The sequence below is a fragment of the Myotis brandtii genome, unplaced genomic scaffold (genome assembly GCF_000412655.1).
Source record: "Myotis brandtii unplaced genomic scaffold, ASM41265v1 scaffold123, whole genome shotgun sequence".
In the NCBI taxonomy this organism is placed as follows: Eukaryota; Metazoa; Chordata; class Mammalia; order Chiroptera; family Vespertilionidae; genus Myotis; species Myotis brandtii.
In genome coordinates, this window is record NW_005354291.1 from 18,316,114 (window position 1) to 18,331,217 (window position 15,104).

General features: G+C 40.5%; 1 protein-coding gene across 9 annotated transcripts in view; it reads left to right on the top strand.

The window, feature by feature from the left end:
• Positions 1 to 15,104, top strand: part of PHACTR2 (phosphatase and actin regulator 2) — a 170,808-nt gene that overhangs the window by 111,546 nt on the left and 44,158 nt on the right. For 7 of the 9 annotated variants that reach the window (XM_005859084.2, XM_014533899.1, XM_005859081.2 and 4 more), the window contains exons 3-5: positions 1,330 to 1,410; positions 5,972 to 6,130; positions 11,750 to 11,989. In XM_005859084.2, coding sequence (XP_005859146.1) covers positions 1,330 to 1,410; positions 5,972 to 6,130; positions 11,750 to 11,989 — 480 coding nt within the window. The remainder of the gene's footprint in view (positions 1 to 1,329; positions 1,411 to 5,971; positions 6,131 to 11,749; positions 11,990 to 15,104) is intronic. The other 2 variants (XM_014533898.1, XM_005859085.2) reach the window with 1 other exon arrangement.

Below are 15,104 nucleotides of genomic sequence, written 5' to 3' on the forward strand. Positions count from 1 at the left end.
CTTTTTCCCCCCCACTATTTCTTTATTTGCTTATTCATTCATTTTCTTGTTGTTTTACATTCTGATTCTATCCAAAAAATGTTGACCAAACCTAGAACAAAGAGCACAAAGGCGGTCACTAGAACATAAATGAAGTCAGGTCGCTGAGGAGGGAGAAACAGATTTCCCCATGAATTGTCATATGAAATCTGTGTTAAATATCAACTTTTACCCTGGCCTTTCTGGCAACCAGGTTAAAAAATAAACACACCAATTCTAGTTATCAGAAAGGAAAAATGTTCAATTTCTTCAAGAGAGACTAAGTGTTGCTATTCTGGGGCTCATGGTGTTACTAAACACTTATTGAGGACTTTCTGGTGCCTAATACAAAGCTCCCAGCCCCAGAGCACCCCTCCCTTCCAAGTGTCCTTGCTCCAGGCCACCTGGAGCCCCCTCCCTCTCCGCCCCCAACAAAAAACATGTTCTTCGTGTTATCATTGGCTCTGTTTGTGTGTGTCAGGGCATGGCTTGGGGTAATTGTGTTGTCCAGGGTGTCTCTAGGATTTGCAGATTAGAAGGTCTAGAGTCGGAATTGTAGAGAGGGTCAGAATCCAGTCCTACTGCGACTACCCAGTGTACCTGTCCTTCCCCAAAGAGCCCTACGCCCCTTCTCTGGCCCTTTTTGCTACGTCAGGGTGCTGTTTTGAACAGGGTGTAACTGGATTGTAGATTCTTCCAGAAGAAAGAATAAGCAGTGTTGAGAGTCCCACCCCTTTGCATGACTCAACTTCATCTTCCTAAGACGGGATATGTGGGGGGATATAAGAACACTATATAATTTTCTAGTATGGCAAGGAAAAGAGTTACAGAAATCTGATGTGTTGCACTTTTGTAATAGGATGTGTGAGAGAGAAAACACTGAAAAAGTCATCTCTTCTCTCTGGGTTACCCGAATGTTTACTGAAAGTTTGCTTACTTGTTGATTTTTTACTGTAAAAATACATCTTCTCTATATACATTTTATGTTCATGAAAACCTATGTTTTAGAATGCATCATTACTAAAGAAAGAAATACTTGAAAGTGAGAAGTAGTTGATGTGAAATAATTTCTCTGGATTCTTGGCCCATCACCATCATTTGAAGACCAGACCCAGCAGCTGGGTTTCAGACCAAGGGCTCTGGTCATTGCCCTTGTCCTAATTATGTTGACTTCAATCACTTGTTGTGTTAGACAACTAGAAAAACTGGGGTTTGAGTCCTCCCATGAACAGAATGAATGTACTTGGAATGTTTTTCATAATTATTTTGAGCAATGACTTGATTCTTACATGTGCTTATTCTTTTTAAAAGTATTAGAAAGGAAGATATCCACAAGACAAAGTAGAGAGGAGCTGATAAGAAGGGGAGTTCTTAAGGAATTGCCTGATCAAGGTGAGGAACTTAATCATGCATTTAAAATAATTTGATCCTTCATTCTTTGGTCCTTCTTTCATTTTCCTTTGAAACTTAAGATGATCGTGGTCTTTGGGAGATAAAGCAGTGAGTGCCGCCCTACGGGAATCTTGCTTTAATTCAGAATGCTTTTGTGGGCTGCAATGAATCTAAGGTCTTCTGGAAAAGAAATTCAATTACCTTTTTGGTGAATCCTTCACCATATGTCACTCTAAACCTAAAGCTCTACAAAGGTACCCTGTAGCTGGAGAAACAGATAAAGATACAAATACTTACGGGACTGCTTCTTATCTCTATTGTTGAGCTTAGGTCTTTCCATGCAAGTTAACTCAGTTTGCGTAAGTGCCGAGTTTAGCTTGGCTCCTGAGTTTGGTTTCTCAAGTCTACCAGTAAAAGTAAAGAGAGAAAAGAGATGATAAACATACCTCTCTTGTCCTTTATAATGCACTCAAATGTACAATCAATAAGGCATGAATGGGCAAATTAAGTTAATTTGCTTTATCATTCGCTCAAGTAATTTTTTGTTCTCAATTCTTTGGATCTGTCTCTCACCTTTTCACTAACAATTATTTCCAAGTATTTTTTTCTACCTCTATCTGCTTCCCCTTTTTTCTCTATTCTCCTAAAAAGATAAGAATTAGGTGGAAACTGAGATAGACTCTCAAAAGATTGGTTATTTCTCCAAGTAAATAATACTGAATAATTTTCATTGCTCCCACTACTATTGAAACTGAATAAATTTTTTGTTGCAACATTGTTTTTTACCTCCTGCCTTCCCCCTCCCCAACATTTACTGGGGTAAATTGTTATTATTATACTTTTATAGGAACAAATAATAAGCTATTAAATTGGAGCTCTTCTCCTGATCTATGTTCCTTGCAAAGAAATTAACATCTTTTGGCATTCACTATTTATAAATCCAAATGACACGCTTTTTCCAATGTTTGAATAATCCAAGTGGAGCTAGGAAATGTTTTACTATTTTATTCTTGCTTCAAAGAAAACAGGGAAGTCTGGAGTGAATACTACTTTTTTTTTTTTTTTTTTTTCCCCTCCCATTTTGGGCCTCAAGGCCTAATTAAAGTTTTCTACTTGCTTGTAAATTCCCAGTCAAAATGCCTCCAAATTCAAAATGCAACTGGAAACCTTCCAACAAGTTCACATCTGTTTCATACAGGAGCATCAACAAGCACCACAGCTCCAAAATCAACCCAAGTGTGGCTGAATGCTTAGCGTTCCACCCCTAACTGAAACCTGTGGTGTGATTTTTTCTTTTTTTTTTTTTTTTTTTAGCCCTCACAATTTTAGGTATTTTACTTTGATTTCTGGCCTGTTATATATTTCTCCACTCCATTTTATGAATGAATTTTGTCTTCCCTAATTTTCTATTACTTTGAAGCTACTTATTTCCTGCCTGGGACTTTTAAAAATAAAAAATACACATCCTTAATTTTTTTTTTCCTTGAAGGTCGGCTCACAGTATAAAAATTTGTCTCCTCTCTAATCTCTCTGGATGCAGGAGAGGAGTTTCAAATCCATTGACAGCTGAATGCTGCCTGGTCACCTCTATTTCAATATTTTTAAAAAGAGGGAAAATAAATGAAAATTTATGATTGAAACTGTCAAAAATATTAAAGATAGAGATTAAAGTCCCATTTTTTATCTAAAATTTTATTAAAAATTGTAGCTAGGAAAGAGTGTCCTTTTTCTAAAAACAAGTGGCAATTGTCAATCTAAAGAAATGCTTAGTATTGCTTTGTTTTTATTCTTCCTAACCTGTTATATTATTTGCATGATGGATTACAATTTTATAGACTTATTTCCCCAAAAGTCTGACCTCCTTGACCTTTTTATTTACCTTTTGCAGACTGGACATTAAAAGTTTTAAGACACAAAAGAAGAAAACAATTTTTAACCTAAACATAATGTAATAGGTTTTAATGTTTGGGAAGTCATCAATTACTGAATTTTACTTTCACCTTTTGCAGAGTCCCTGTAGACAACTATAGAAATTACCTAATACTTGGACATTCCCGGTGATGCCTATTGGAAATAGAGTCTTTCCCCCTTTTCTGCCAAGAGCTGGAGAAAATAGATTTTTGTCACTTTTCCATAAACAATTATCTTGATAATTTCAGTCTGTTTTCAGCTCTAGCCAGAGCCTGGAAGCTGCTGTGCTTGGTGACAGTCCCCTCTCCTCTGCCACGAGGATTCATTCTTTGCCTTGATCTTCTTGACATTGCCTTAGCTCTTGACAGTGCTTGTCAATTATGCCCTTCCGTCAGGGAGCCAGATAGACTGTTTAAACCTCTCCAGCTACCCTGGGTTGGACCTTGTCCCACCCAACTCCGTACCCTCCCTCCCAGCTATTATTATTCCTTTTAAATTATCCTTTTTATACCAAGATCTAACTTTAATCTAAAATTTCAGGAACTGGTCGCCTCTCTTGAGAAGTTGATGGTCTAGTCCAAGTTCAGTCCTCATCTTCTGGTCTTCCCTTCTGTCCTTTCCCTTAGCTTTAACCTGAGGGCATGTAGATGTTTTTGCCTGCTTGCCAGCCTCCTTCCCTTTTCTCTCTTGGTGTACTTTCTAACCTTCTAAAGAGTCACTCACCTTTTGTTCATACCTGATATTCTCCTGGTCTCTGTTCCTGTATTAACTATATCTCACATACACTTGTTTACCAGAAAGAGGGGAAAGCCCTCCAACCCTCTCATGCTCCTTGCTTAACCTCTTATTTCTATGTGTGCTTTAGCTCTTGGTTTACTCTAATCTCACAACTCTTTTCTGAGTTTTCCCTTTTCTTTGCATATAAATGCCCCTATAATACTTGGTGTAGGCCTCTTATAGAACTTGCCGTCTAGCTCAGCGTCTTCTTCTGCTTTCTCTTGCTGAGCTTTTATTTTACTTACATACGTAATCTATATTAAGGACTTAACTTGTTTTAATTCCAAAGTAGTATACAAAGCTAGAAAACTTTCTCACACACCAGTTAGCTTCAGTTCTCCTTTGTTTTATTCTTAACTTCTACATTTATTACAGATATGCTTTCTTTTTCTACGGTTTTTCTTTTATAAGAGTAGCTTTATTTCATATCTCAAAGTAAGTATCCTTTCATATTGTCAATGATTTCTATCATATGATAATCCAATTTGTTCTTGTAATAATAAATAAGAATATTTTGGTTTCTTTTTGTTTTGACACATACTCTTTAAAAATGTATTGCCTTAATTTTATTGAAATAGTTAAGATGCACTGGCAATGGCATTGCCTTCAATTATTGTCTATTTCATTTTTATACATGAGTCAGATTAGAGGTGTTTGGAAGTCACATGACTAAGCAAAAACTTTTATATTTTGAATGTGATATAACTTTATGATATGTATATTTTACTTATTAAAATGCCATGCTTGTTTTTGTCAGTAAGACCAGCTGATTTCATTGTGAGGCCAAAGCCATTCTCTAGTATTTAATGAAAATTTGGAAGATGGTCTGTTTTATAATGGTTGCCAAAATAAGATTAATCAGAATTGTATACATTAGCAGTAATTATGCATTTCTTCAAGTTTTCTCAGTAAAAACTTCAATTCCTTAATTTTTATTTTTTATTTTTTTTTGCAATGGTAGCAAAGCCTCCTAAAATTTTCCAGGGTTAATCTTTTCAAGCATTTTGGTGGCTGAATGAAGAGTTTCTGCAAAATCTCTTTTCACTTTAGAAACTCCTAATAATTGTGAACATTCAGAGGTTGCAATTGGTTATTTATGATTTAGCTAACATATTAGAAATATTATTTTCAGTTATGAATTTTAAAAATTGTTCTGTAACTACTTTTTCTGCATTTTTTTACCCTAATATTTTCAAATTATTATTAGGCCAACTTAAAGACTCTTTGATCAGTTGTATATAACAAAGCACATGAGTTCATTTTAATGTTTTCATAAATAAGATACTGAAAATATAATCAGCCTTGCTGCCATCATTCTTTGACTGTAGAGGAGCAGCTGTACTGCTGCATTAAGTTAACATATCATAGAGGTAATATTCTGCAGATGGTGGTGCTGGGAAAATGTCATATCCTCCCACTAATTGTTTGTATGTGTAAGTACATTTCGTGTTACGTGTGTATTTTCATTCACCCTGTGTTTTTGGTGCTTGTTAAAATGTCTGTTCCATTTTTCAGGTTATTCCTTTTAGGTTCAGTTTCTGAATGACAAAGAGACTCCTAGTATTGACTTCAACAAAACTTAAGCACAAGAAGAGAGGGACTCTGCTGCCCGAGGTTATTTTATCATTAGGCTGATCCATCCGACTATCTGAATGGCATCTGGATGCCCCCTCCATAGCTGCTCCCTCCCAAGATGAAGGATTTTCTAGTTCTTTCATTTGAATGAATTATTTAGTAAAACACGGTGAAATAGTACAGGATGTATTTGGTTCCCAGGGCCTGAAACCTGAACCCCACAGTCCTACTAACTGTAAAGTTGGGTTTTAAGAAAGCCATCCAATTAGACATCTAGGTGTTTCTTTCCCTATTTTAGATGGAGATGTAACAGTTAACTTTGAAAATTCAAACGGGCACATGATACCCATCGGAGAGGAATCTACCCGAGAGGAAAATATAGTAAAATCTGAAGAAGGTAATGGCTCTCTAGCTGAAAAAGCACCACCTCTGGAGGAAAAGGCAGAAGAGAAGAAAGGTAAAATCAAGAGAAACCCCTCATTCTTTTCCTTCACCACAGCTCAATGTCAGGAATCGGGTCTTAGGCTCCAAATAGTGATGTTAAGACCAGTAGAGAGGAAAATTTGCAGACACACAGAGGAGAGAAATAATAACTAGTGAAGAGAAATTGGATAGTTTCCTCAAGTAGATGCATCCATTTTATAAGCACATCATTTAAATTTTTTATTAAAGAGGGCTAATTACCGGTAACAATCAGATGGATGGCCTCTTTAATGATTAGAGATGTCTGGGAATATTATCTTTTCCTCAGGAGCTTTTTCTCAGTATCTTCTTTGGGGAAAAAAAATGCCAGCATTCAGAACATCTTTCTGTGCTGGTTAGACGTGGCCCCTGTGAGCAAATCAGCTCAGAAATGAGGGTGTGGCTGGTGCATCCACACACCCAACACTGTAGGTTCTAGTCCAGGTTCTAGAAATTTCTGAGAGAGAGTCAGGAATTGTCCCCAGAGATGCTGAGGATTTGGGTTGCTGTACTGGCCTAGCTTCTGCTCAGTGATTTGTCTGTGCAATTGGAAATTTCAGAATATACCAGAGGCAATTATGCCATTCCCTAAAGGCTTCTTTAAGACCTCGCTTTCTGGAGTGACTATGCTATGGTAGGTTGCATAACTGCAAAATTCATGTCTATCAAGGACCCTCAGAACATTTACAAGTTCCTAGTCACTGATTGATCACCTCTGCATACCACTGCTATTACGTGCAGGCACCTCCAAGCCTCATACTTATGCAAACATAAACTGAAACTCCTATAAAGTAAGGCTTTGTTGGAAGTTCTAGATCCCATGCAACATAAATATGAATCCTCAGGAAATGAACTATTTCCTTCTGTAATGTCTGCCTCTGAGTTGGTGGATGGCAAAAATTTGTCAAACCTAGTTTAGGTTCTGTAGGCATTTTGGGAACTCTTAGAATCTGCTGGAAGCAAACTTTTCTTCTGTTCTTGATCCAAATCCTTCAAAGACAAAGAGAACAAAAGAGCAACCTGCAGACATTGTGACTTAAAAATCATCTACTCTGGAAGCCCATCACCCCTGTTATTTGCATGTAAATTAGCCTTTAAAAATTTTAGAAGCCTCTGGTAATAATCTGTTAGAAGTTTATTATTTTGCTTTATTCAATATTAAGTATACTATGGGACTTGTACTTAGTCTTGTTTCTTTGAAGGACTCTGGTTAAGCTTATGAGTATTGATTATGAGAAATTAACTAACATTTTTCAGGATACTATTCCTGAAACCTAAAGAGAAACAGACCTAAATAGATTTTAAGGGGATTTAGTTGAAAGTATTACCACAAGTAGTGATTATTTTTATTTTTTTATTCCAACTGTCCTGTTTCACCAAACTGTTACATTTCAAATCCATCCGTGGCCCGTGCCTTGTCCATCCTTTGTGCATTGAAGAGTTACATTCTTTATTATGTAATAGTGCCATCTCCGGTGCTCACTTGGTCCGTGTGGGGTGTCCATCAGTGGACTGGCCAGACTTCAAAGGAAGCGTGTCCCTTATCAACCTAATAAGAAGTTGCTGACAGTTTTATGTTAATTAAACCAGCAGGCCTTGATGTTCTACAAAGACGATGGCAGATCTCATAGGTCCATGGATATTTGAGAGATGTTTTTGTTTTCTTATTCTTTACTCAGATTGAGTACAGTCAGTTCCTTTTGGTCAAATAAGGTCCAAGATAGCATCTTGCTTGGCTAGTCTGTACATAAGGACATGAGATGCTGGACATGTCGTCACACCCCCTCTAAGACACATGGCCTCCCTCCCCTGTGCGGATGGTGCACCCACCAGAGCCCCTCTGGGAAGTAAAATGAATGTCACTCATAACTCACATGACAAAACATTATGTTGAATAGGCAATACTTTAATGAACAAAGGTAACCATTTATTTCTCTGTAAAGGTACCATTTAATTCTAAAAACACCGCAAGATTCACTTTTATGTCTGATCCCACTTCCTGTTTGAGCTCACTACCTTGCAAATCCACCATCCCAGGTTCTTAATTCACCCTTAATCTTGGGGTGCAGCTCTTCCTTTCCTTTCACAAGAACATTATTTATGCAACCTATCCAAGAGCATTATTTCATCTATTAATTGGTTATGTTTGTAAAACCACGTCATGTGCCTTTAAAGCCTGAGATGCTTGTATCTCTTTTTAAGACAGTATGTCAGTACTTTAGTATTTGAAACATCAGTGTCAAAAAAAACCACAGATAACAAGTGGCCTTCACACTGCTCTGTGGGTAGGTTTCACCTCAGACATGTGGGTGGGTGCTCCTGAGGCTCCTGGAGGCACCTGATTTTGGAGTTGGTACAGTAGTCTTGGGCTCAACACTGGAGACTTTTCCCTGAAGACCTTCAGGGCTCCTAGTCTCTCATTAGTCTCTCAGCAAGGGCCCTTAAACATAGGAGAGGCAGAAAAACCGATCTGCAATCCGTTAAGTGTAGCTTGGCATTAAATATGAGAAATCTGAAAATTATTGGATGTTATTTCTACTGAGGACTTTCAATGAAGTAACAAATGATGTAATGCATTTGTGCCAACATAATAATGAAGGTCTGCCATGGGTAAGCCTCTGCTGGGGACCAGGAAGGGAGTGGTGAATGAGCAGTGGCCTCTGCCTGCAAGCAGATCGTGGCATAGGAGGAGCCAGCATGCGGTACAAGGTGCCGACCACTTGAAAGGCCTCAGTGCAGCAAGTCAGGAGCTTCCCACGGGGACAAAAATTGGTCCTTAGGAAGATATTTCTAAACGAAGATTTGAAGGAGACAGCAGTCCGATGCAGGAGAAATGGGGGCAGAGGTGTAGTCTAGGCAAGACAAAGACACATGCAGTTCTCAGGTTTGCTCTATGTTATCGAACTAAACTCTCCACGTGGTAGAGGGAGCCAAACATGGAAGTACAGTAAACAGCCATCCTCCAGACTATTGCGTGAAACGGTGTCCTTGTCAAGCCAAAGGACAAGGCAGCCTTTATTAATGAACCTCCTCTGGAAAAGATAATACGCATAGACTCCATCAACTTAATCATGTCTTCAGGTCATATGGCAATAGTTAAAAATATAACTTGACTGAATTCATTATCTCCCAGATAAAAGGAGGAGTTTGTTTTCTACTAATGCATGCTGTTAATAACTGTCTGCTAACCAGTCACATTCATTGAATAGACATGATGTTTAAAGTGTTCTGCTTAAAATTTTAGACAATAGTCGTTTATAATTTAGTCAGAAAAGCATACTGTTTGTGTGTGCACACACCCCCCTCCAGAATCACCACAGGGTAAACATAAACATCAGCCAGGTGGCAAACACACAGCGGTAATTGGTGGTGGTCGCAGAGAAAGGAGCAGGCCATGCTTCTCCAAGAGCCGGCCGAGAGTTTGCGTGCACTGTGTTCATTTTCCACCCAGGAGGGATTGTCGTTCCCAAATGTCATAGAGCGAACCATCTCCTCCTTCCCAAACCCAGAAGCTGGATTCTTTGGGGTATGACTTTAGAATTTAAAGCCATGGGCAGAAAGAAAAAAGATCCCTCCATGGTCTGCCATGAAGGCAGCAGAGGGGAATGTGAGAGTTGGTGGTGTGAAAGGGAATAGAGAGAGCAAGTGTTGTCAGTCTGTTTGACTGGCTCTCACCAGAAAATATTATTGGGCTTGAATTCTACACATGATATTATGCTAGGAGCTAACCTTCGAATGAAGAAGTACTTAAAGAATAGGCTTCTGCCCTACATCAAAAGACTGGCAAGTCAATGTCTAGTTATATGTTTTATGTTAAAACTAGAGGCCCGGTGCATGAATCGTGCATGGGTGGGATCCCTCGGCCTGGTTGGTGATCAGGACTGTCTCGCCCAGTCCCGATTGCGGCTGGCCAGCTGAGGGGAGGGGCTGCGGGAGGTTGGCTGTGGGAGCACACTGACCACCAGGGGGCAGCTCCTGCATTGAGCATCTGCCCCCTGTTGTTCAATGCGTATCATAGCTACCGGCTGGTCACCCGGCCATAACGGTCGCTTAGGCTTTTATATATAGAGATAGATCGTATCATAGCTACCGGCTGGTCACCCGGCCATAATGGTCGCTTAGGCTTTTATATATAGAGATAGATGTTTTAGGTGTGCATTAACTTGTGTTGTTCTCAAACCTAACTGACTTTTGTGATTCAGTGGCCTCCTGGTTCAGACCAGGTAGGTGAAGAGAGTCACTGCTCAGTTGGGGAGACGCGATATATAAACAGAAAGGCAAACACAAAGCAGCCTCTGATGCATGTTGAACCTGTAGCTACAATAAATTCACGTGCAGGAGGGGTCAAGTTGGGCTACAGTGGCTGAGGTGGGTTTCACGGAGGGAGGATAGAAGAAGTTCTACTGATTACCTACCATAGCTTGAGTCATTTTTATGGTGGTTATATCAGTGGTTTGATGGGGATGTAGAAACACGGCAGGGGGGGCAGGGGTGAAGTCCTCACTTTCTAGGATAAGAAGTGTGATGCATGCTAATATTAAACTTTTTCTTGCTCATTCAATAATGGGAGGAAACATCCAGCGAAGGCTTAGTCTTGTCTGAATACTGTCTTATGTTTTTTTATTGTGCTCCATGTATAAAGAAATGCTGCTTAGCTCTTTGGACCAGAACTGTATTTTCATGTCAATCAATCACTATTAGGAAAAATAGAGATGCGACTATATGAATGAGCATTCCATATCTCCACTTTCAGTAATGAGAGACAAATACTATTTCTCCTTCAGCTAGGGCTAGGCAAAACCTTGTGAGAGGTTCATATTCTTAGATATAAAATTTTTAAAATAAAGTTTAACCCTTGTCTTTTCAAAATTGTTACTTGTGTTTTTACATCACAAAACAAGTTTGGTAGTTTTTGGATTCTGTCCCTGTAGTCGTGGCACTGTTAGGACAGGCCAGAGGAAGCTGTTATAAGACAGGAAGCTGCCCGACCGCACCAGGAGAGCTTGAGAAAACAGTTCATCCTTTGGTGCATTGTGCTTCCTGTAAAGGGTTCCACAGAGGCTCTCTTAGATTAGAAAGTTACTGGGTTTTGACCCCAGTGAGACAGAGCACCACCCGTCTGGTTGACGGGTCTTAAGTTCTGACAGCAAGGGGACCAAGGTAACTGTGGGTCCAGCCATCACGGGTAGTAAGCCCCTCACCCCGTGGTGGTGTGTGTAATGTGCTGGTCAGTCACTCTCGGGAGCCCTTCAGTTTTGTGAAATTCAGTGTAGCAATCATGCTCACGCCATCATCCAGCAGCCACCAATTCAAGGCTGGTGTCAGCCCCTGACGATGGACATTTATATTCATCCTGAACGTAACTTCATCAACATAACTTGTGCAACCCTGTGTTATCACAGGAGTGATTCATGTCCCCAGACAACGCAGCCTGGTTTGGCTTTCAGCCTTTGTTCTGACTCCAAACATTGCTCTCTCTGGTGCAGAACGCCACCCTGGTTCCCAAGGGCCAAGCAGCTGCATGTTTGTATCGCTGTCACCGTTTGTCTCACTCCTGCTACGCATATGGCGTGTGTCTGTATCAGTCTGCTTCTGTTCACTTTCTCATTTGTAGAGAACACTGAAAACCACTCTGAATCACCGGCAGCTCCTGCTCCACCTCCTTCAACTCTTCCTAAGCCTAAACCCAAACCTAAGCCCCCCAAAACACCTGTGCCTCCAAAAGGGGCTGCTGCTGGGGCCAGCCCCAAGGGTGACGAAGTGCCTCCTATTAAAAAAAATACCAAGTCTTCTGGTAAACAGGCCCCCATCCCTCCACCCAAGCCAACAAGCCGAAACACGACCCGAGAGGCTGGTAAGTATGCCCCCAGTGGGGTTGAGTCCAGGGTGCACGGCTCTGGGGTGGGGCTGATTTGGATGGTAGCCTTTTGATTGTCTGGTGTCTTAGGATGGAACACCAGTGCGTTTAGCTTTGACACCGAGAATGCCCAGGAGATTCCTTTGTTGCTATCTCCATCAAAAGAAAGTTGACCAGTTGATTAGTTGACCTCATTAGTTTGGGGGTGAATAGACCTCTTTCATCCTGAGTAGCCACTTATCTGCATGAGGACCTTCAGAAAGAAACAGGAAAGCAGTGTGCCTGGTGAATGGCGATGATCTGATATGATATTATGTAGACATCAACTGGCCTTCTGCCTGTTTGAGTTTATGGGTAGATTTTTGGCTTGGGTTTTCTTTCAGAATGTCTTAGGTTTGCACATAAAAATGTGACACTGCATCTTTGACATAGTTGCTGTATTGTATTGTCTTAAATATGTCCACATACCTAATCATTTATCTATTCATAAACGACAACGGTTGGGTCAGCCCACCACTCTCTGTTGAGTCATTCCTGTTTCAGCAGAGTTAAAAGTTACATGCTCAGAGCTCCCTCCGCCCCAAACAAAGGACTTTAATCGGTTAGAAGGAAAGCATCCTACTGTGTGGTTACAAGTCACTATTGCAGTTCACCAGGGCAGTGGTCGGCAAACTGCGGCTCACGAGCCACATGCAGCTCTTTGGCCCCTTGAGTGTGGCTCTTCCACAAAATACCGACTTCTGCGCATGGGCCACGAAGTTTCAATCACACTGTACGTGCGCGCCCGCACGTGGTATTTTGTGGAAGAGCCACACTCAAGGGGCCAAAGAGCCGCATGTGGCTCGCGAGCCGCAGTTTGCCGACCACTGCACAGGGGATGTTTTGGTGATCTACAGCATCGGCAAGTGATATGTATCCAGCTCTCCTTTCACATCAGATATGCTTAACCCAAAGGGAGCGCCCATCTTCCAGTGAAGTGGCATGAGGAAGCCCACCATGCCACCCAGCTTTTACGAGACATTAATCAAAATACACATGCTGGGTGGCTTTTTGCCATTAACACGTGCATAAAAGTCCTGTCTTTTAGCAAACCTTATTTTCCCTAAAATCAGCAGCAACGTTCTTGCAATCAGCTACCGTGATTTGCCTTGTTGTTGATCTTTTTCCCTTTGTAATTCATAATGCTCAAGTTTGGAGAATGGCTTAGTTGACGGTATGACAGATCTCTGAACGTAGATAGATGTCTCCTTCCTTGTGTCCCTCTCTTCGGCCTTTGACCTTGAGTGGCTGGGTCTCTTCTAATGAGGGCTAAATGAAATGTCTCAGAATGCCCTGCCAACAATGCGTGCAGGCCATTTCCTGAGGGGCCAGCTGCCCTCACATGTCAGCATCCATGTATTTTCACATGTATTTTCCTGACTGCCTAGCACACCGTAGGATCAGCCTGATGTGATGCAGGCTCTGATCCGCTTCTTCAAGAAAAGCTCCAAACGGGAGGCCAGTCCTTGAGAATTAAGACCTGCCTCACACATCCTTCCCTCTTCCTCATACCCACATGGTAGCGGCTCGCTATGGGCTCGGCTTACACTCCGTCTTCCTTCTCTCAGAAGAAAGCTGATTAATGCCAGGGCAGGGGACAGCTTCCATGAAAGATTTTTGAGTTATTTCCAGATATTTTATAACTTGAAGATTTATTTACAGACTCATGATGTTCCTAAGAGAATAGTACAGTCATGTTATCCATTATATTTAAAGAGGCCCGACTGGTCCACAGTGTATATAAAAATGTTGCTATTCACGGGGCTGCCACAGAGAAACGGTTGCATTGAAGTATACTATCAAGTCCGTCATACAAGGATCCTTTTGTCAAATATTGATAACACTCCATCAGAATCCAGCTGATATTCCATTTGTAATCACTTAGAATTTTCTACATGGTAATGTTTCACTTGAATAACGTTGACTTTTTGGAAAGTTACTTCAAATGCTGTTCTTGATGTTGATTCAGATGTTTTTCTCAAGGAAAGCTATCGGTTAAGATTCTATTTCTATTACCTAATTAGTATACATCTCCAGGTGACCAGATAGCTGTTTGGCACAGTCAGCTACATTGCCCATGAAATAAGGCAAATCTCCTATCTTGTGTTCTTTCTCATACAGTGTCATGCACTTTGATAACAACAAAAGCAGTTAACTGGGAGAGGTGGCATTTCTTTTTGGTCCTGGCCTTCACTCAAGGTGACTTAAGCAACATGGCTGATTTCAGCAAAGTCCTGTTCGAATTGCTATTTGGAAGGGATTATGTTCAATTTACCTAAGAAAATAATGGAACATGTTTAGACATAAAATCCTTACCATATTTGTTGTGAAAAATAAATTTAGAATGGACTTAGATTGCAGGAGTTTGCTTAATTTGTTTGTCTTAGAAACAAGTGAAGATTGCTAACTTCAAAAAAGTAGAATTAACCACAGCTGGCTGGCTGCAGGCAAACTGTCCCATGAACCAGTTTATCAAGAGAGAACTAACCATGAAAAAAAAATAGTATTGACAGGCCAGACTTGGAGGAGGAGAATACTAGTTATTGTGTATATCTAAAATAATAAAGCCCCAAGCTATGGAGACTTCTTGTAAGCCTGGATCTTGTCACCATGTGAGACTGGCTTCTTGTAGTATATCAGAATTGGTGAAGTCTTCCATCTCATTGTCTATTCCTTTATTTGTTCTTCATCTTGGGACCCTCCCAATTGACTTAACCAGAGGTAAGTTACAATAACATCAGTGTGCAAGTCAGATTGGCTTCACAATACTAATCAGATATTGTCTGATAGCTCTGTGGAAGGCAGTTTAACCCCTCGTGAAAAAGAAGGGACATACAACATTACAACAGAAAAAGCAATTAGGAAAAATGTGTAGGTCCTAGAGCTCACGAAACAAAAGTGCGTTCTCATATGAGTCTAACTGTATTTCCTAAGATCATATAAAGGATGGAGAGCTAACCTCTCTTTTCCTGAAAATGGTTTAGTTAAATAAAGGCAGCTCTATCCAGAAGTAGGCAAACACACCACTGACCAAGTCCCTAGAGCAGCGGTTCTCAACCTGTGGGTCGCGACC